This window comes from Notamacropus eugenii, chromosome 3 (genome assembly GCF_028372415.1).
Source record: "Notamacropus eugenii isolate mMacEug1 chromosome 3, mMacEug1.pri_v2, whole genome shotgun sequence".
Taxonomy (NCBI): Eukaryota; Metazoa; Chordata; class Mammalia; order Diprotodontia; family Macropodidae; genus Notamacropus; species Notamacropus eugenii.
In genome coordinates this window covers 386,336,630-386,359,685 of record NC_092874.1, presented here as the reverse complement: position 1 = coordinate 386,359,685, position 23,056 = coordinate 386,336,630, and the positions used below count along the sequence as shown (strand labels likewise).

The following is a 23,056-nucleotide window of genomic DNA, read 5'->3' as shown; positions in this document are numbered from 1 at the left end:
ATCAGAGTGGATTTCATGTTTCTTGTCCTGAGTAGCATGAGGGACCCTGAAGTTCCGAGGCAGACCGTCTGTGACGGACTAGGAGAGTCCTACAACCATGAAGGGAACTAGGCATGCCTCCAGTCGTTAGTTACTATCTGGTGTGTCTTCATTCTAATCAGTCTACTAACGCATTTTTATTCAAACAAGTGGGGTACACTTTTCAAGCAAGAAAAACAATAGGATTCTCAGAGAAACCCTGACTGACATGTAGGAGAACTAAGAGAGATCAGCCATAGGAAGTCAGATTGCTTGGGAATGACAAAGTGACTGAGAGGGGAAGAAGTGAAGGCAATGAGCACAGATCTCTTTTTCTAGTCTGGGTGTGCTAGGGAGGAGAGATAAAGGACAACAGCTCCAAGGGACTAGTAGGGTCAAGTCAAACTTTAAAAAAAATATTATTGTCATAGGGGAGACCTAGGTATGCTTGGTAGGCATTGAGGAAGAAGTCAGAAGACAACAGAAAGGAGATAGTTGACGTTATGAGTTCTCTGAGAGAGAGAGACTATAGAGAAAAGAGCAGCTGGCCAAGAATTACATTTTAAGGAATAAACACAGATGGGAAAAAGGAGGAAGGAGAATCACTGAAGAAAACAGAAGCAGCTGGAGAAATAGAAGAATGAGGACAATGTAGTGTGGACACTAGAGACAGAGTTTCAAGGATGAGGAGATAATCAAGGGTGTTAAGTTCTGCAGAAAGGCTGACGAAAAGCTCATTGGATTTAGTGCTCATTATTGAAAGGGGCGACTTAATCCAGGGCATTAGTGATCCCAGGATATCTGGATCTCTCCAGTCAAAGCTAATATTTCTCAGACGAACTCTTGTCCCATTCGAGTTGATTTTTATCGTTTCCCCAGTTGCAAAGGATGTTTCTAAATTAGCATAGATTGTAACTAAGAGCAGACGTTGCAATAAACGGAAAATAACCGATTACCCCTTTGAGTGGGTCCTTTTCTGGGCTGAGGAAGTTAGTTAAGAGCTAAGCACAAGAACTGGCGGAGAGATGCCGGCCTCTGTCAGTTTCTCAATCCCGCCCCCTTTTCTTTCCGAGCACCAATTAAGGCTGTGAAAGGCGGGCATGCGGCTAAAGGCGGAGTTGAAGGGGGCGGGGACAGAAAAGCCCTAGAGGATTGGCTGGAGAGAGGGGGCGGGGCTTGACAAGCCAGGTGGACAGAGCCCATCTCAAATCATAAATAAGGCGCCACATGGCAGGGGGAGGGAAGAACGCGCGGTGGGGAGAAGGAGAAGGGAGGGATTAAAAAAAAAAAAAGGTAAAAGAGAGAGGTAGAGATGTCGGCGCAGGCGCAAGGTTGCATCCTTCGCACCCAGTTCCTCTAGCTCCGCCTCTTTCTCGCGAGAATAGGAGTCGGAGGCGGTGCCCTTGGGCGGCCGGGGGCGGGGCCAGGGAAATGGGGCGGCCTCTTTATGATCCGCTACTCGCGGGGCGGCGGCGCGAGTGACTGACGAGGCGAGGTGAGGCGAGGCGAGGCGGGCGGCGCGGGGCGGGCGGCGGGTACGGCCGGGGGAGCGGCGAGGCGAGGTCCGGGGCAGCGAGGCGGGAGGAGGGAGGGGCGAGGGCGGCCCGCGGCGAGCGGCCGGGACCTCAGCCGGGACCTCAGCCCGGGCGGACGGGCTTTCGCCTAACGGTTCGCGGGTTGCCGGGTCCGCTCGGGGCTCGTCTGGCCCCGCAGCTGCCGGCTCTGTCCCCCTCACGCACCCTTGCTCACGCACCCTTGCACTCACACACACCCTTGCACCCGCGCGCACGCACACTTCCACGCTCACACCCCCCTGGATGCCGGCTGCCTCGCACCCCCTGCGCCGGGGACGTCCTCGGGACCATCCCGGCCACGGAGAAGCCTGGAGCTCGGGCTCCCGACACGCCTCCGGCCGCCGGCTCTCCTCCGCCCCCAGTCATTGTGAGCGTGGCTGGGGCCGGCCGCTGCTCCAGCCCACCTTCCCCGCTCTCCTCGGGCTAATCCTCTTCCTTCCCTCGCTCCCTCTCGAAGGTATTAAGGAACCAGCACGTAGGAGGGCGTGGAAAGGGAAAGTGCAAACACCGGCTCTCGGCTTCCCTCGGGACGAAGGGGAAATGGAGGAGGTGGGAGAAGCATCCTTTTGTAACAGCAAGAACCTTGGGGGCCAAGTTATGTAGAGGGAAAATGGCCCTTGGGCCCCACTGCCCCATCACCTACCTCTTCTACTGCACGGGTTATAGTGGGTTCTAGGTTCTCATTAGAGGAAGCTCTAGGTTCTCATTAGAGGAAGCTCTGGGCTCCGTTTGTCCCTTCAGGATTGTGTGTGTGTATGTGTCTTTACAGTTGCCGTAACATCTGTGGAGACCTTTTGTAAATTTACACTCAAATTAATGTGCCACTCAGCTATTAGACAAGTGCCTTTAAAAGTTAGTATTGGAAAACAATTGCGTATATATGCTGTGTGTATGTGTATATACACACACATTTTTGAGTTTAAATGTGTTATATATAAGATATAAATACGATTTTATATAATGTTATACACTTATATGGTTATATATAATATATACATGTGTATATATACATCTGTGCATATGTATGTGTATATATGCATAATACGCATATGTAACAATGCTATGTAATATATGGTGTTATGCAATATGTACTATGTATGAGCATACATACATGCATGTACATATGTATGTATTATATATGTACACTTTTATCCTGTATATCCATTGTGAGGCAGCTAGGTGGTGTAGTGGATTGAGTGCTGGCTCTGGAGTCAGGAAGACTTGGATTTAAATCCAGCCTCAGACATTTACTAGCTGTGTGACCCTAGGTAAGTCACTTAACCTTGTTTGCCTCAGTTTCCTCATCTGTAAAATGAGCTGGAGAAGGAAATGGCAAACCACTTCAGTATCTTTGCCAAGAAAACCCAAAAAAGGAGTCACAAAGAGTTATACATGACTAAGCCACACAACATATCTGCATATATATGTGTGTATGCATGTATATATGTGTGTATGCATGTACACATATATATGTAGATTGATAGAAGAAGTTTCCACTCAGGGTTTTCTATTGAACTTGTTAACTTCAAACTCTATCTCTTTGAGCTAATAATCCTGAGCCTTCAGGTATCGCAAATTCACTGCTATTGCTTTGGTGCCTAGGTCTGCCTTTCTTTTTTATTTCTTCTTCTTCCCCCTTCTTAACTACCAGCCTGATTTTTAAAACATTTACCAAGTAATAATAGAATTGTGTTGGTCTTTGCATTGAAAAAAGTTAAATCCGTATGGGGATGGGGAATGGAGACTGGGGAATGGAGACTGGGTAGCTAACATTCTGTGGAATTTAGTTTTTTTGGGGGGAGTAGGGAAGGGATTTAGTTCACTTTCAATTTCGACAGTAATGGAATATTTTCTTTTACCACCCAGTCTTAACACTAGTTATCAAAGTTGAATAAATCCATCTGGTTCTGTAGGAGTACTTTCAAAAGATAACAGTGTTTCTTCTTAATTCCTTTGGTAAAGCAGTGACTGTGTGGTAGAGTCTAGTGTGATGCATTTAGGTTGTAGAATAGTGTTTCATAAGTGACCTTTTGCTCCAGAAACAGTGTTACCTCTTCAGCTAAAGGAAACCACGTACTGTTGCTAACAGCAAAATTTATATCTTCCATTTGGGCTCTTAGCCACGAAGACACCATTGGCAGACTGTTAGCATTTGTAGAGATTCTGTCTGGCACCAAACACAACAAACCATGGTGTTTTGTGTAATTATTAAATTATTTATTTTATGTAGCAGACTCAGTATGAATAGGAATGCGAGTGGCAAGTAGAGTGGTTGCATTAGTTTCTTTAGGAGTTAGTGCTGCCTAAACTGTGTCTGTGCCAGAGAGGACAGAACTAGGATTTCAGGTAGATTTCATTAAACTCCCCTCAACCTTTCCAAAGAAGAGAGAACTCAGGGTAGGCATCATGTACAACTATCATATGTACCCTGGATTATGTCTTCTCTTTCAAGTATTTGAAGGGCTGTTATGTGGAAGAATGATGGCAATTGTTCTGTTTGCCTTGAAGGGGCAAAACTAGAAGCAGTGAGTACAAGTTGCAGAAAGGCGGATTTGGTGTTAACATAAGGAAAAACTTGGAGCTGTGAATAAAATGGATTGTCTCAGGAGTTTCTAGGCTCCCTTTTCTAGAAGTTTTCCAAACAAAGGGTGGGTTTATTATAGATGGGATTCCTGTTCTGGGATTCATTGGACTAGATGACCTTGGGGAGGGTTTCCTTCCAGCCTTGTGATTCTATGCTTTCCCACTCTGTTCTTTCTGCAGTCTAATTTTGGGGATGGGTCAGTGCTAGTATCTGAGTACAGAGGAAGACAGAATAGAGGCATTAATAAATCATAACTTAAAAGTAGGAATCCTTATATCCTGAAAATTGCCTGAATATCTTTTGCATATGTTGCTACCATAACATCTGTGAAGACTTTTGTAATTTATATGCAAATGATTGTGCTACCCAGCTATTAGATAGGTGTCTTTGAAAATGAGTACTGGAAAACTATTGCTTTAAAAAGACTTCTCATTTTGATCCCACTTTATTAATAAGTTTATTTGACAAATTGGACATCTAAAATTTATGATTATTGCTTTTAAGAATAAGACTTGGAGGGAGCAAGAATACTGCCTTAGACAAGTAGTATACTTACTTTCTGTGCTATGCTGAACTATTTGAGACTGCTGATTAATCCTCCTCTCCCCTTGAAACCTTAATGCTGTACTTGTTATTAATGGAAGGGAGAGTGGCTGTTTACATGCTAAACAATATTAAAGCTGATGGTGCTAGGTGATTATTTTTCGTGTTACACTCTACCATCCATTTTCTAAATTGCTTTTGGTTCTATTTACTGTTTTGCATTTTGAAAACCAAAGGTGGTTGTTTATTTCATACACACTTTGTATAGGCATGGGTCAGGAAGGTTCCCTTTGTGTCAATAGTTGTCTTTTCTGGCTTACCTTGAAACTGACAGTATTTCCTGCCTATATCCATGGCAGTTGTCATCCAAAGATTCATAGAATGTCTGAAAGACAAGCTTCCACTTCTGTAGTCAGATGATCATAATCTTGGCTCTGCTGCTTCTCACACCCAAACAGGTCAATCAGCTTACCCCATTTCTCAGTGGGGTTGAATATTTAATTGCTTTCTAGTTTTATCTTTATCGTACTCATGGTTGTGTTACACCCTATCATCTTATCTATATGTTATTGACTTGGTTCTTGTTGGCTACTGGATTATTAATCACTCTGGTCTGAGTAATCTGTTATTACTTTATCTTTTTGAGATTGTTGAATTTTTTGTGATTTTTTTGCATAGAAGACATTTTATTTTCCCTTAAGATTTGCAAGTCAAATATCAATGAAATAAATCGTTGTGTGGTAGGTGCAAGAGAGAATATAGAAATCCTTCAAGGAACTTATAGTCTGGTTGAAGACACAATTTTCATTAATTATTCCATTTTGTTTCAAAAATTTTATATTATCTTTTTTTCTGAATACATTCCTCTCCATTCTTTATCGAATGAGCCGCCCTTTGTTTCAAAGAAAGATAGGGCAAAAACACTTTAGCAAAATTAATCAAACTATCCACCAACTCTGACAGAATATGCAAAGTTAAACGGTGACAGTCTCTCATCTTTGCTTGGAAGGTTTTACAACTCTTTTAATCACTAAATTGTGAGACATTTATTGACAATGCAATAAGAGTTCAGAGGAGAGTACAATCTCTTTGGATATGGTAGGCCTTTGTTTTCCTAGTTCTGCTGTATGACCTTGGACAAATCAGATATCTTCATTGTATTCTGCTTTTTCATTTGGAAGATGAATATGTTGGATGAGATCTCTGAGGTCTCTTCCAGCTATAACTTTATATACTTACAAAAGTACATTAACTAAATAGCCATCTTCAATAAGAAGGTAGGGTTTTGAATTGGACCTTGAAGAGTGGGTAGGCTTTGAAAAGGTCAAGGATTGGCATTCTAGGAAGAAAAATAATTAGCGCATAGGCAGAGAGGTTAGAAATTAGCATGGCTTATGTTGGAGATACTGAGGAAGCTAGCCTGGCTTGTCTAGAGTATTAAACAAAGGTGGGAAATTAAGTTAGATAGGTTAGGGCCAAATTTTGGAGGGCCTTGAAAATCAGGTGAAAGAATTTGGACTTGATGTGATAGGGAGGATCTGGGAAGATATATACAGAGAGACATATATAATAAAAGTAAGTAGAAGATAATTTGTGGGAGGGAAGGGAAGGCACTAGCAGCTAGAGGGATCAGGAAAGGTTTTATATGGAAGGTGGCACTTGGGCACAATTTTGAAAATAACAAGTAATTCTGAAGTGGTAGGAGTGAGATGGGAGTTCAGTGGAGTTCAGTAGTCAGTGGAAAGGCTTGAAGATGGGAGATGAATTGGCTTGAATGAGTTAAGAGCAAGAAGGCCAGTTTGGCTCCAATGATTTTAGGCTGATAGTAGCTGGCAATTAGTTAAAAATATGAGGATGATTTCATGCAGGATCTGCGTAGTTGTATTGGAATCACTGAAAACTTAAAACAGAGAAAAACTATGAATCGTGGAGATTCTTAGTAAATCTGTTTGCCTTTTGGTAATGTGAATTATAGGTTAGTACAACTGCATTTTTTACAGTTTGGTAAATCTTCAAACAAAAAGAGAAAGAGAATAATCATTTATGTAACTTCCTACTATGTGCTGGGCACTGGGCTAGGCATTTTTACAAATATTCTCATTTGATCCTCCAACAATCTTGCAAATAGTTGCAATTAGTATTCCCATTTTACAGTTGAGGCAATTGAAGTGAATGGCTTAAATGGATTTGCCTGGGATCATATAGCTAGTAAATGTTGGAGCCTGGACTAGAACTCGAGTCTTGCTGACTGGGCTGAGTGCTTTACTATGCCATTGGCTGCCTCTGAGAGAAGCATTGTGTGCTCACGTAACAGACACTTTGAGACATCTCAGGCCCTTCAGAATATGTAGTTGGAAAAACCTATGTGATATCTTTTTGTGCAATATTTCCTGACTTTAAAAGAATCTCAGCTTGAGAGCTTGTGTTATTTCTGCCATTGTGTGATCTTAAACATATCCCTTTGTTTAAATCACTTTGTTTTGTTTTTGAAGCTGCCAGGTTATATTGATGTACTCCTGAGTGAAGAATACCAATCAAAATGCAATTATTTCTTCCCTTGCCCTAGAATTTCAGTTTCATTTGAAACTTTGCCCCTCATTGGCAGACATAATACTTTCTCTCTCAAAATTCAGTGTTTAGTTCTCACTTATCTGACTGATTATATAGCAAAAAAATTAACCCGATAATTGTCACCCATTCTCCTTTCTTGGCCTTTGTAATTCTCATCCATGATGTCTGCCCTCCTGTAGGTCCTTGAAGTTTTTGTGGTTATCTGTTTAACATCCAACTTGTCTGTCACTGATGCTACGCTGATTCTTTACATGCATTTCCTTCCTTATATCCTTTAAGCCATTTCAAAATGAACAGTTCACAGGATGAACTGAATGCACTTCAACCAAGTTTTTATAGACATCACCTCACAGACTATTGATGTGATGTGAAAATCATTTTTTAAATAAGGATTTTAATATAGAACCAGAGTAAATGAGAAGGCTTTGGAAAATTCTTTAAAATCTACCAGTTGCAGACATCTTTTTGAGGTAAAGTTGACTAAACATAGCTGTCTTCATATTTAGTTTGATTCTTCAGTGAACCAAAGCAGTACTTAGATTTCCTTACTTACCAGAGACAAACACATTTCTTCAACGGCTCCTCCACCCCCTATTGGTCTGAACAGTCATTTGACAAGCACGAGGCCTTGTATGGCAGCACAGAGTGCTTCTACAGGGCTGCCAAGCCAGCCTTTGGCTTGCAGTCCTGCAATGTTGCCTGCCCCTCCCTGTGACTTTTAATAAGCAGTCCCACCCCATATTCAAAAACAACCCTAACTTTCAATTACAGCATTTTAGTTTTAATCTTGAATTTTTTTCTGTATTTTATTCTTGTAAAAGGGATTGTACAAGATGACCCCTAAGTCCTTAGTTCCAAATTCTGATACTTATTATTAAGTCCCTGTAGTAAAATATCAAAAAGATGATAGGCTTTTCCCTGTAAATCTTTTTGATGGTTAAACTTGATTGAAATACAACAGAAGGTTGACTGCTTTTCATTTGTAAAGTCAGCTGAAGTTCTATATATATATATCTATATATATCTATTCACACATATATACGTACCCCTCCCCCCGACTTGTTCTTTTGGTTGGAAATAACTCTCTGAATTATTTGGATGAAAAAATCATTTTTTGAGGCAGGATCTCAGTTGTACGTTTTTGAAACCCTCAGGTTCATAAATTCAACTATCAGCTTGGCCTTTTTGTTGTACCTTTTCTTCTTGATACTGTGGTAGATCTACTTTATAAAATGGGATAAGGTGTTAAATACATTGTGGCAAGTTTAGACCATTTAGACTCCAATGTCAATAATTTAGGATGCTTAAATATTGTTTTTTTTAAAAATGAAATTGATAGTTAATAATTTTACATCCTGTCTAATCAGTTATTCTTTAACTTATACCCCCCTTCCCTGCCTTCTACATCTGTTGCCAATTCTGAGAGCTATTTTCAATGTGACCACAAGCTAATTTATATTTTATGTAAGTATTTTGGAAGGAAAGCAACCAGACTACTTTAAAAAAAGGTTTCTTTCACAGGTATGTTTCATACACTCAGGAGTTTTGTTTTTGTAACTGCTGTTTATGTGGCTTGTTTTGGAATTAGAAATTACTACAGAAATATGAACATAAAATACTGCCTTTCTACTTAAAATTGAATTTTAAAAGATTCTTTCATGTTCATAAACAAAACAATGCTTTTATTTACTTATCATTTGACTTTAAAAGGTCAGGAACCATAAATGTTAGGTAGATTAGCCCTCCCCTTCCCCCCTCCACGTGCCTTGTTGGTCAAACTGGAAAGAGGAGAAGCAAAACTGGTTCAGCTACTGAACTTCAAGTTTTAAAGTGGATTAGCCAGACAAGCAGGGCTTTTGCAGTTGTATTAGGAAATTCCTTTTATTTAAAAACCACAAGAGTTATGTCACCCTTTGTCTTTTCCTTTTTCAATTATGTCTTTTTTTTTTTAGTAAGTTATGTATGGACCAAGCCTGTGTGTGTATACACATACAGCATATATTTACACACACGCACATATGTGCAGAAAATGAGACAAAATAGTATTTGTTAGTAATTTACTTTGTTCTTGGCATGAAGATGAGCTGGGGTTCCAAGAAAAGACTCTTGACTTCAGGATTCTGATTACACATAGCTTCACTATTCTTAAGTCTTATAGTTAGGTTATTTTGTGTAGACTTTTAATACAGTAACCAGTATTTCAAGAGGAAAGTTAAAGTGTCTTAATGCCATATGCAGTTTTAGAACTGGAAGGAACTTGTGCATAGGGTTCAAATTTTTTCATCTTAAAAAATGAAGAAACAGGTCTGAAGAAGTGATTTGTTTAAGATCACACAATGGCAGAAATAAGTAAAAGAACTGGGACGAAAAACAAAGTCATTTTGATACCTTGTCCAAATTTCTTTCCAGTATATTGTGTTTTCAGCATTATCATGGGTTATGGGTTGAAAGATTTAAAATAGTTAATAAATAAAGCAAGTGTAAAAGAGGAGAAGTTTGACTAACTTGAAAAAAATCATAATAAGCAGCATCCTTTTAAACAAAAGAAAACACATAGCTTTGAAATGTATTCTCAGTTTGGATAAACAATAAAATGTCAAATGACTCAACTCTGGCACAATCCATTTTCGGAAATGGATATTAAGTTGAATACAGGAAAGGAAAATTTATATTAAATTTCCAGCTAGATATAAATTCTAAGAATGTATCTGAACTTATTGTAAGGAAAGCATCAAAATGGAGTTGTAATTGTGCAGTTTTGTGTCTTCTTTGTTACCCAAAGATCAGAGACTTGGCATCTGGTGGATGTGAAACTGCCAGGAAGTGAAACAATTTGATTTTCATCTAACAAAGAAGCACAATTCAGTTGAAAATACAAGTCAACTTGTCTTCCTTCCTTTTTGTTGATTACACTCAGCTCTGACAAATAAGAATATTGCCACCTGTGCATAAGATCCCTGGGAAGGGCTGGAAAAACATGGGCCATGCATTTCTTTTAAAACATATTGCTTCTGTTGGTAGGGGACAGCTATTACCACCAAAAAAATTATGGACCTATCAATGAAATTTTTATTACATTACTTGGTAATTCATCTAGAAGAATAGGACCACTTTTCTTTCAATTATTTTCTACAGAATTTTGCAAAAGTTTAAACTAGTTACCACTTTGTAAATCACTCGGTCGGCAAGCATTTATTAAAGTCCTGCTGTGTTCTAGGCATTGACTTAGGCAGGGAGGATACAAAGAGAAAAAAACTGCCCCTGCCTTCGAGGGACTTTGCTAAGCACTTTCTTTTTTTGCTAACTTTTTTTTTTTTAACGTATCTCATGTGATCCTCACAACGACTTTGTGAGATAGGTGATATTAGTGTCCCCATTTTACAGTTGAAACTGGAAGTTAAGTGACTTGCCCAGGGTCACAGCTAGTATGTGTCTGAGATTGGCTTTGAAGTCAGGTCTTCCTGATTCCAGTCCTGGTGCTATATCCACTGCACTATCAGCTCCCTGCAGATTACACAACACACAAATTGGATACAAGGTAAGCTTGAGGGGTGGGTAGGGGTGGGGTAGTGGAAGGTGCCAGTAGCCAAGGAGCAGGAAAGGCCTCATGTGAAAGTGGTGCTTGAGTTGTGTCTTAAAAGAAGGAAACCAGATATTCCAGAAAGGATAGGAGGAAACCAGAGGTGAGGATTCAAGGAATTCTTGGATCATTCAAGGAATGAAGGACAGCCAGTAAAAAGGCAGATTAAGTATAATTTGTGGGGATGAACAAGGAAGCAAGGGGGCCTATCTAGACCATAGAATATGTAGAAAGGAGTAAGCTGTAGTAAGGCTGGAGAGGTAGGATGGAGCCAGGTTGTAAAGAACTTTGTGTCAAAACTATAGTTTATATGTAGTAATAGAGAGCCAAAATGTTTATTGATCATAGAATCATAATTCTAGAGTTGGAAGAGTTCTCAGAGGCCATCTAGTTTAAACCCTTTAATTTATAGATGAGAAAACTGAGGCCCAGAGAAGTTAAGGGACTTGTCAAAGGTTGCATAGGTAATAAGTGTCACAGGTAGAACTTCAACCCATGTTCTCTGACTCTGGAGTCTTTGTTTTTTGGGAAATAACTTGATGAGATAAATTGAAATGGGGAATGATTTGAGATCGGTAGGCCAGTTGGAAGGCTCTTGCAATAGTCCAGATGAGAAGCAGTGAGGGCCTGAACTAGTATGGTAGTTGTTTGATTGGAGATAAGATGATAGATGCATGGGATGCTGTGGATGCAGAAATGTGAAATATGCGGGGTTGAGAGTGAGGAGAAGAGAATGAGTTGTGAATCTCAGTAACTGGAAGATGGTATTCTTACAGAAATAGGGAATTTTGGAGGAGGGATAGATATTTTTAGGGAAAGATGATGAGTTCTGTTTTGGACATGGTGAATTTGAGATGCCTGTAGAGCATGCAGTCCCAGTAGGTGTGCAGGTGTTGCAGTGCAGGAACTCAAGAGACATACTAGAACTGAATAAATAGATTGGAGCATTCTTTATAGAGTTGATAATTTACCTGATGGTCACCACGTAGGAGTATAGTATAGAGAGAAAAGAAAAGAGAGTCCAAGGCAGGATTTTGGGGTGCATCTGTAGTTGGAGGCATGGCATTGGTTTTCTAGCAAAGGTGTACAACATATGTAATATTTCCTGTATGATTAAATATACAAAGCTCCCTCTTATCACCTCCTCCTCATCTCATACCACTCAGATACCTTCAGCCATTATTTCCTGTCTCATGTGAAGAGGTGGCCCTTCACAAGGAAAACCTCTACATGCACAAGTGACTTTCTCCGGCAGATTGCTCCTCTGTAACCCCACTCTTTCACTTATCTTTAGTGTCTTCCTATCTTCTAGCTGCTTTCCTACTGACTACATACATGTCCAAGTCTCCCCCATTTTCAAAACTCCCTCACTTGATTTGACCATCCCTGATAACTATTGTCTTATATCTCTCCTCCCTTTTGTGGTTAAACTCATTAAAAAGGCCATAAATAATAGGTGCTTCTACTTTACTTGCCTCTTATCCTCCTCTTGTCTGCAATCACTTCATTCGATGGAAACTGCTTTCTTGGCAGTTACCAGTGATTTCTTAATTGCTAAATCTAATAGCCTTTTGTCATTCTTCATCCCTTTTTTGGCCTCTCAGCAACATTTGACACTGTTGATTACCCTCTTTTTCTTGATAACCTATCCTCTCTAGTTTTCAGCACACTTAATCTCTTCTGATTCTCCTTCTACCTATTTGAAAGTTCCTTCTCCTTTTCTGGATCTTCATCTAGGTCATGACAACCTTCAAGTCACAACACTGGGGATATCTCATAGGATTCTGTCTTGGTCCTTCTTCTCTTCTTCCTCTATAGCAGTGTTGTCCAATTCAGATAGAAACTGGTTCTCTGGGTGGCACATATTGACTTAGAAAATCATAAGCTAGTATTATGTTGTATTATATTTTCTATTTATTTCATCAAACATTTCCCAATTATATTTTAATCTGGCCATAGGGCACTTGGTTGTGAGTTTGGCATCTCTGTTCTATACCATTTTACTTACTGATCCCATCAGCTCCTGTAGATTCAAATCATCTCTACAATGATGATTCTTAAATCTACTTATTCATCTCTAACCTCTCTGTTGACCTCCAATGTCTCATCTCCAGTTGCTTCTTAGATATTTTAAATTTCATACAACTGACTCCGTTCATAACTGAACTCCCGACAAAAACCTCTTTCTTCCTAACTTTCCTTTTACTGTTGAGAGTATTACTATCCTTCTACTCTTGAAACCTAGAAATCATCCTCAAATCTTTACTATCTCCACCCCACCACTCCCTATAGCCAATCTGTTTCCAAGACTAGTAGGTTTGTAACATTTCTCATAAATGTCTCCTCTGACATAGCCATCACTCTGGTAGAGGTCCTCATGGCCTTACTCCTAGACTATCGCAGTGGCCTGATAGTTGGTCTCCTGCCTTGAGTCTTTCTAGTCCATCCTCTACTCAGTTCTCAAAATGATTTCCTAAAGTGCAGTTCTAACTGGGTTACTTCCCTATTCAATAAACTCTAATGGTTCCCTGTCACTTCCATGATCAGATATAAATCCTCAGGCTTTTAAAGCCCTTCATGACCTGACCTTTGCTACCTTTCCAGCTTTTTTACATCATACTCTTCCTCACATGGGAAGGCTTATCTTCCTGAATTCAAATCTGGCCTTAGACACTTACTAGCTTACCTCACTTTCTTCATCTGTAAAATGAGCTGGAGAAGGAAATGGCAAACCACTCCAGTATTTTAGCTAAAAAAAACTCCAAATGAGGTCGTGAAGAATTGGACACAACTGAAAAATGTCTCAACAATTCCCTCAGATACCCAGCACTTCAGTGACTTTTGCCTCTTTGCTGTTCCGTAGCACATGACACTCCATATTCCCATTCCATGCATTTTCACTGATTGTTCCCATGCCTGAAACTCTCTCCCTCTTCATCTCCACCTTCTGGTTTCCCTGGCTTCCTTCAAATCTTGGTTAAAATCTTACTTTCTACAAGAAACCTTCCCTGATCTTCCTTAATATTAATACTCCAGGATTTGAGGAAAAGAAACAGATTGAGGACGAAGGAGAGGAGAAGAAAATATATATCCCATAAAAAGGTATCATTTTTGCATATTTAAATTTAAGAGTATAATGTTTTAATGGAATTTGCAGACATCATTTCAGCAACCAATAGTCAAGATACTCTGGTTCTAGTATTGATTCTAAGAGGTCCATTAATTATCTGTACAAGTTTGGGTAAGTTAATTGGCCTCTCTTAGTCTTAGTTTTCTCATTTTTAAACTAGATGATCCCCTATAGCTATGGTTCCTCTTGTATTTCTTAAATGAACACCATCCACAGTTTTGAAGTTTAAGTAGTTTGGATCATGTAACCCTATGCACATAGTCCTATGCAATAATAATAATGCAACATTCTAAATGAATAAGAAAGGAAAATGTAGATATTGCAGAAAAATAAATAAAAATATGAATTAAAATGATACTAATACCTTTCCTCTGTAATAGTTGTTTGAATGCTGTCTCCTTCATTAGACTGTGAGCTCTTTGAGAGGCAGGACTGTCCTTTGCCTTTCTTTGTGTCTCCACTGCTTAGCAAAGTGCCTAGCACATTCTGATTAAATGCTTTTTTACTGACTTTTTGATTGACTGACATAACAAAAAGTGTAATTTGCCAGATTGTTTTGCTTCTCAAAATAAAGCATAATATTACATGCTAAAAGAATTGTGACATATTGGAAATAAGACTAGACTGAAGGTTAGGTGGTTTGAGTTTGATGTCTAGCTCTGCCTCTTTACTAGCTGGTATGATCTTCTGTAGGTTTGAGGTCAGTTTTTCCCTTCGTAAAATGGAGATGAGATTTTGATACCTGCCTCATAGGACTGTTGTGAGGATGAAATGATGAGATTATGTAAAGTGCCTTATACTGTCTCATCATAATATGATGGTACCTCTGGGTGCTTAAAGGCTTTGCTAATGAAACGCTATCTCTGGTAGATCTCTACCCAACTTGAAGTGCCATACTGTGGCATACTGTATGTTTTCTAAGAACTAGCCTTGTTAAGAGAGGAGAGGCTCAACCCCTGGATGACCACCAGTTAAACCATTACACTTCCTGAAGACTGTCTTCAAAGTTGTTAATGGATTCTCATCTGTGTTGTTAGAGGCAGCACTTGCATCTATAAAATCACAGATCCTTGAAGTAACCAATGATTAAAATACAATCATTGTTAATATTAAAATGTCAATTAAATTGTCCAATTTTGCAAACCTGGTTTAATTTCATATTCACTGATGTGGTCTATTAAACTTAAAATTAAATGTATTTCACTTACTAGGATATAGGATTTTTAAATTTTCTTTAAATTCATTTGATGTATTATAAGATTCCTTCCTTTCTCAAGCTTTTAGGAGAGTTCTGTTCCTTTTTTGATGCTGGCTTTATCTTTGATGCATCAGAAAACTACATATTTATAATAATACCCTAATATCTCAAAAAGGGTTTTAAACTAACTTGATTTCCTCTCTGCTTTTATAGTGCCTTTCCAAAATGGGAGGAAACAAGCTGTCCAATTTCAGTCACAGAATTTCATTGTTGGAAGGCATTTTAGTGGCTATCCTAGAGCAACCTCTAGCTGAAAAAAAATCTTCTCTACAATATCTGACAACAAAGGGAGAAGGGAGTCAATCTGCTGTGTACCAGCAGGAGCAGGCTTTGATGAACCCTTTTTCTCTCATTGCCAGTTCCCACTAGAGACTGGATATTCACACATGTCTTCCTGAACCCCACCTTACTCCACTTCAACCTTTGGGCCCACTACCCCCTATCCAGTAGTTATTGCTTGGATCCATTTGCCCCGTTGCTCTCTAACGACCATGGGGTCTTACTGTTTTCTCAACTGCTTTGCCTGGTGGACTCTTATGTATTATCAGGCATTTCCATCTGCCATGAAGCCAAATCCACTTTTATGCATTGTCTTCATTAATTAGAATGTGAACTCCTTGAGAGTAAGGGCTTTTATTTGTATCCCCAGTACTTAGTGGAGGGCTTGGCTCATAGGAAGTGCTTAATAAATATTTTCCCATTCTATGACCACTCAATCTTTGCTTAGAGATCTCCAGTAAGGGAAAACTCTGCTGCCTCCCAAGGCAACCCATTCCTCTTTTGGATAACTCTTTTTGTTAGGAAATTTTTTCCTTATGAAAACCTTAAATTTACCTCTTTGCAAAGTTCATTCATTATTGATTATGCTGTCTGACACAAAGCAGAACAAATCCAGTCCTTCTATAGGACAGGCTTCTAAATACTTTGAAGACAAACATCATATGTCCTTAAGTCTCTTCTTTCTTAGGTCAAACATCTCCAGTTTTTTTCAGTTTATCCTTCTGGTCTCAAGGCAGCTTCTCACCATCCTAGTTTCCCTCATCTGTACACTCTCCACCTTATTAATACTCCTCCTTAAATGTGATGCTCTGAGCAACATGTTATTCTAGATGTAGTCTGAGTTAGAGCACAGTAAGACAGACCTCTTTGTTCTTGGAAGCCATTTCTTTCCTTATGTAGGCAAAGATTGCATTAGTTTCCTTGAGTGCCATATCATACCGTTGACTTATATTTAGTCTGCTAAAATGGCCAGTTTTTTTCCCTGAACAAACTGCTATCTAGCTATACTTCCCCATCTTGTACTTGTCTTTTTTTACTTTAAGTATATGACTTTTACATTTATCCCCATTAAATTTTGTCTTATTAGATTTGATCTAATGTTCTAATTTTCAGGATCTTTCTGAATCATTACTCTGTCATTTACTGTGTTTGTTATGTTTCCTTTTCATCATTTGTAAATTTAATAATCATGCCATCTATACTTATGTCCAAGTCTTTTATAAAAATGTTAAACAGCACAGGGCCAAGCACAGATCCCTAGAACGTTCCATTAAAAGCTTTCCAAGTAGATGAATCATTAATGAATGTTCTGGAGGAATAGTTAATGAAACTTGTCTTCCACTTCTTGGTAGAGGGGAGAATGTTGCATACGTTGTCGAGACACAGTAACTGCCTAGCTTCTTTTTGCATGGCTGTGTTTCTTTATTACAAGGGAAGGCTCAGATTTGCTGGAGTGGAACTGGTTCAGTCATTCAAACGTTTCCAAAACCTTCCCAAATGTATTATTCTATTCCAGATTCCTTCATGTTTTCCACAAGAATAGTATGAGAGACTTTGTCAATTGCTTGCTAAAATCTAGGTAAACTTTACGACATTCCTTAATAGTCCTATTAAAAAATAAAATAAGTAGTTTCATATTACTTGTTCTTGATGAAACTATACTAGTTCTCAGTGATCTTCCTTTTTCTGGCTGTTCACTATTCTTTTTAATAATATATTCTAGAATTTTGCCAGGGATCAAATGAAGCTAAACTTACCTAGAGTATGAAGACTCTAATCTTGTCTCTTTTTTGAAAATGAAGATGATGTATACCTTTTTACAGTGCTTCAGTATTTCTTCATCTTGGGAGGGAAATTTATATTTATGTTTTTTGTTTTTACCTTACAATCATTTATTAAAACTGTCCTTCCTCATAAAAGAGAAAACCAATTAAGCAAAAGTAGTTATACAGTTATTGTGTCTAACAATGCATACAGCATTCAGCATTCAAAATTCTCTTGCCTTTCAACCAATATGAAGGAGGTATATTTTCTTATCTGTTTTCCAATTTCTCACAGCTTTTCTAACACCAGTTTCCCCCTATGATCTTATAAAGATTAACGATAGTGGCTTAGTTATTTGTTAGTTCTTTTTTTTAATATTATTTTTTTTCAATCAGCAAAAATTTACCCTTTCCCAGTTAAATAAGAAAGAAAAATATAAACCTTATTGCAAATATGTATAGTTCTGTAAAGTAAATTCCGTCATTGGCCATGTCAATTAAAAAAAAAAGTTTCATTCTGCTCATTGAGTCTTTCACCTCTTTATCAGTAGGTGGGTGAGTTGTTTGTTTCATAACCACTCTTCTTTCCCTCCTTTTTTCCCCTTCACTTCCATCCCTTTTTTATTGAGGGGTTAGCTGGAAGAGAATTTGTTTACCTATTTCCCCTAAACTGGAAGTACAATCACCTCTTATGGGCCCAATCCCACTACTGATTAGCTTGGAAGCTTTGACCTGCTTTTTTCCCCACTTGGGTCAGTCTCTGTCGTTCTCCCCCTCCCCAAGGCAGCCTGGTGGCACTGTAACCCCAGGACTCCCGTAATGATGATGAGCTTAGTGCATCCACCTAATTAGTTTTTACACCTTCTGAAGTTTAGAACTACTGAGTTCTATTGATCTGTTGGCTTCATCCTCCCTGGTAGCAGTGATTATCAGTGTGTACCACCATGACCAGCCACCCTTCTAACAAACTAAGCAAAACAGACTGACCGTTTCTGACCAGCCTATGCCTCGTTCTTCAGTTATAGTTCACTACCACTTTTCTGTTGAAAAGAGGGGGATATGTCACATCATCAGTCTTCTGGAATTAACCTTGGTCATTTCATTAAAGTGTGATTCCCAGAACTGCAAGGAGCCTTCAAAGTATGGTATGAATGGGGACACTGTGCCTCTTTGAATGTAGCAGAAGACCACCTTGGCTTTTGGTATCAAAACATCTAAGTCTTTACTTTTTCCATCTCCCATCTCCTGCCTTTGCACAGACTGAGTGTTCCTCCTGGAACACTTTCCCTCCTCAGTTTTGCCTCTTGGACCCCATAGCTTCCTTCAAGGCTTAGCTTATATGTTACCATCTGTAGTAAGTCTTTCTTGAATCCTTCAATTTTTAGTGTTTCCCCTCCTGAAGTTATTTTACATTTGTACTTGTGTATTTTATATGTATTTTACATATATTTTACTTTCATATTCAAATAATTGAAATTGTTTTACATTTATATACTTATTCGTGTATCTGTTCCAGTAACTTTTTCCTTCCCCCTCTCCCCCCATCTCCATTCCCACCTCTACCTCCTTGAGGGCAGGGACTTTTTTTCCCTTGCTACTATGCACACTGGCACAGTATAGGCACTTAAGAAATGTTTGTTTGATTTGTATGAATAGAATTTTTCATATTGATGATACTAAGCTAGGACTCTCCTATCCTGTACTTCTGTAATGATTTTTTTTCAGTCTAAATATAAGATTTTGTGTTTATGGCTATACTTTAACCTTATTCTTTATTTATGAAGTCACCATTATAACCCCAGTTAGAATACCAGACTTGTTATCAGGAAGACCAGGGCTTAAATCTTGTCTTTGCCACTACTATGTGTGATCCTGGGCAGTTCACTTAACCTTTATGTATCTCAGGGAGCTCCCAAGCTTACCAGTAAAAGACAGTTGAGATCTGGGATCTGCCTTGATAAGAGTTTCCATGATTGGAGTCTCTGTCACTGACAAAAATCCCATTCTTTGCATATGTCATACGCTGTACTGATCGTTTGTTATAACATTCAAAATATCCTTGAATCCTGAGTCTGTTAATCCACATGTAGGAAAGATGACTAAAAAGAGATAAAAAAAAATCTTTAAAAAGATTTGCTAACCCCCTAAGTTTTACATTTATTAGCTTTCAATCTAAGTATTGTGTGGGATGGCTCAGGTCCCTACATAAATCAATTACTCAGAGGCCTCTCAAAGTGATGACAGAAAAGAGATGTATTCGATTCTCGAGAATCTGGACAATCCTACAGCAGTTCACCTGGAGTAGGAGAGCCGAAGACAAAGAAAGGGCAGTGATTTATATAGACTCTAACGCAAGTCCCCCCCCCCCCCCCCCCACTGACCATTATTCTCATTAGCTGAGAATATGATCTTACATTCTAGACACAAAATCTAACCAATCCCTTTTGAAATGAAGACATTGAAGAATTAGGTAAACTTTATCCAATCATTGAGACCCTAATGTACTACACAGTTTTATATCCTTATATGGAATTATTCTGTTCTAAAAATATAGTAACCTTGAGCCTCTCAGTCTTACCTCACCCCTGGGAGAAGAACTACAATCTGAGAAGTCTTCACTAAACCTATCCCACTCAGTATTTATCCACATTATTGGTTATAATGTTGATAGGCAAGGCCAAAGCAAGAACTTTGCGGTGCTACTAGAAAATTCCTTCTAAGTTGCTATTAAACCCTTAGCTTGTGCTTTGTGGTTATAATTGTTCAACCATATATTTCTACTATCATCCAAACCACATTTTCCCCCTTGTTTGTGAGGCTGTTGTGAAAGACTACCAAACATCTTATTGAAATAGATAACGTACCTTTCAACATTCCCCAGCCTACCAGTCTAGTAACTCTATCACATAAGGAAATGAGGTTTAATTAGCTTGATTCACTCTTCCTGAACACATGCTGATGTTATCTCTGCTTCCTTTTCTAAGTGCTCAAACTTTGTTTAATAATCTATTCTAAAATTTTATCTAATAATTCAAGCTCATTCATTGGTCTGGATTTTGGGAGGACCACTTTTTTTTTTTTTTTGAAAATTGTAACATTTGACCGACTCTAATCTTTGGGTTCTTCTCTTTTTCTCCACCTCTCTTAATTCCTTGAAGATTATGTGATTGAAGATCTATTGTTCTTTTAGTCCTCTGGGATGGGGAAGTTCAACATTTATCCTGTGAATTTAAATTTACTTAAAACAACCAAGAGTTCTCATAATATCTCTTCACCCATTTGGGGGTTCAGTTCCTTCTCAGCTGTGTATTCTTTTCCCCTTTCCCCCAGGTCTTAAGTTTATTTGATTGGAGAAAAATGGTGAACCAAGATTTCAATTCTACTTTCTGTCTGTCATTTGTTAAAATGGTGTCTTCCCCTAAGGACAGTGTCCTGTCCCTCCTTTGTTCTTATTCTAAACCTCTAAATGTAGCTTTTAAAAAATGTTTCATTTTGTTCTTGGGCATCTTTTTTTCCACCTTTTTCTTTAGCCTTTCTGACACTAATTCTTTGGGTCTGTGTCACTCTTTTTAATTGTCTTTGTGCCTTTCCTTCCATTTTTTTTTGAATATCAAAAATTTGAGCTTATGAGATGATGCCCTTTGCAATTATATTGGCTCTTTAGGTGCCTCTCCTTTTTCTTTAGTATTATGATAAAAGGATTTCAGAATAGGTTTATTTTCCTCCTTATTCCCAAATGCCAATCTGTTAGCAGTTTTAACCTGAGTTTTGTTAAGAATCTAATTAATTTGTGACTGATGTAGAAAGTGAGGATATATTAAAGGGAAACTATTATTTTTCAAGGTTCCTAATTTGATTCAGAGAATGTAAGAGAAAATTTAATTTTAACCTTATTTTCTTATTACCTTCTAGGCTCCTCACCACAGCACAATGTCTGATCCCTGTGTAAAGCAGAAGTGAACCTGAATGAAAGGGGTTGCCCTTACCATCACAGATAGAATGACCAAGATGAGACTCTTGAGACTTTGGATTGTACTGGGATCTGTCTTTATGATCCTTTTGATCATTGTTTACTGGGACAACGTGGGTACAGCACACTTCTATTTGCACACATCATTTTCCAGACCTCATCCTCCAGGGGCCCTCCCTACTACTGGAAAGGATGAAGAGAAAGAATTTGTGTCAGATGTAGATGAATTTCTAGATAAACTGCTTAGTTCCAGTGGGAAACAGAATGACCCTTTGAGAAAAAAGACTGAGCAGCCTCCTCTTCATGGCTCTAGTAAACCTATTCTAGGGAACATGGAAGAGAGTGTGAGAGGTTATGACTGGTCTACCCATGATGCTAAGCAGAACCCAGATCAGGAAAAACTCCAGGCAGAGAGGAGAAATATGTTGCGGGAATTTTGTGCCAACTCCAGCTTCGTCTTCCCTACCAAGAATCGTTCATTTGATGACATTCCTAATTATGAATTGAATCACCTAATTGTGGATGACCGCCATGGGATCATTTATTGCTATGTGCCAAAGGTGGCCTGCACCAATTGGAAACGAGTGATGATTGTTTTGAGTGAGAGCCTCCTGGATCAGGGAATCCCTTATAAAGACCCCTTAGACATTCCCCGGGAACATGTTCACAACACTAGTACTCATCTCACTTTTAATAAATTCTGGCGGCGATATGGGAAATTTTCACGCCACCTCATGAAGATTAAGCTGAAGAAGTACACTAAATTTTTGTTTGTTCGTGATCCCTTCGTGCGTCTCATCTCAGCCTTTCGGAGCAAATTCGAGCTGGAGAATGATGAGTTCTACAGGAGATTTGCAGTTCCCATGCTGAAACTGTATTCTAACCACACTAGCCTCCCCACCTCTGTCAGTGAGGCCTTCAGTGCTGGACTAAAGGTCTCATTTCCTGACTTCATCCAGTACTTAATTGACCCACGGACAGAAAAGCTGGCACCCTTCAATGAACATTGGAGGCAGGTATACCGCCTGTGCCACCCTTGCCAGATTGACTATGACTTTGTGGGGAAACTAGAGACCCTGGATGAAGATGCAGCTCAACTGCTGCAGCTTCTTAAAGTGGACAAACTCCTTCATTTCCCCCCTAGTTATCGGAACAGGACTGCAAGTAGCTGGGAGGAAGACTGGTTTGCCAAAATCCCTCTAGCCTGGAGACAACAGCTTTATAAGCTTTATGAGGCTGACTTTGTTCTCTTTGGGTACCCCAAGCCTGAGAACCTACTTAAAGACTAAGCAACAGGGAAAAAACTCCCCCAAACCAAAAAACTTGTATTTTTATTTTAAAATAAAATTAAGGATCTGTCACATCGTGATTTTTTTCCTATTGAAGACAGAACAATTAAGTATCATGGATATATACATACATTTTATGTATATATTTATGTATATATGTATATATATAAAATGTATGTATGTATGTGTTTTCCCCTTATTGCTTTTCCCTCCCTGTTTGCACATTTCTAGGATGCTCCTACCAATGGAGCCACAAAAAAAGCTGGAACTGACTGCAGACAATCCAATTTTTATTTTTTAGTAACCTAGGACTTTGCAACCTGGAACATTCTTTACTCCACTGCCTATGTTCTTTGAGTTCCTTTGTTAATATTGTTTTAAAAATTAATATATTTCAGATATTTAATATGAAATATGGAAAAGGAAATGAAGGAGTAAAATGTCCCATCTGGTCTTTTGTTGCCTTTTGTGGTTATTCTTCCGGCTGAGTAATGAAT

At 38.8% G+C, this 23,056-nt stretch overlaps 1 protein-coding gene across 5 annotated transcripts; it reads left to right on the top strand.

Annotated features, from left to right (window-relative positions):
- Nucleotides 1-1,229: 1,229 nt before the first annotated feature.
- Nucleotides 1,230-22,631, top strand: CHST12 (carbohydrate sulfotransferase 12). Of its 5 annotated transcripts, none has more exons than XM_072597705.1 (2): nucleotides 1,230-1,513; nucleotides 21,213-22,631. In XM_072597705.1, exon 2 carries the CDS (start codon nucleotides 21,267-21,269, stop codon nucleotides 22,557-22,559), a length of 1,293 nt encoding a protein of 430 aa, XP_072453806.1. In that variant the 5' UTR covers nucleotides 1,230-1,513; nucleotides 21,213-21,266; the 3' UTR covers nucleotides 22,560-22,631. The 5 variants fall into 5 exon arrangements, with proteins under 5 accessions (XP_072453806.1, XP_072453808.1, XP_072453805.1 ...); XM_072597707.1 differs by lacking the exon at nucleotides 1,230-1,513 and adding an exon at nucleotides 1,616-2,049; XM_072597704.1 differs by lacking the exon at nucleotides 1,230-1,513 and adding an exon at nucleotides 1,616-2,141.
- The last annotated feature ends 425 nt before the right edge of the window (nucleotides 22,632-23,056 follow it).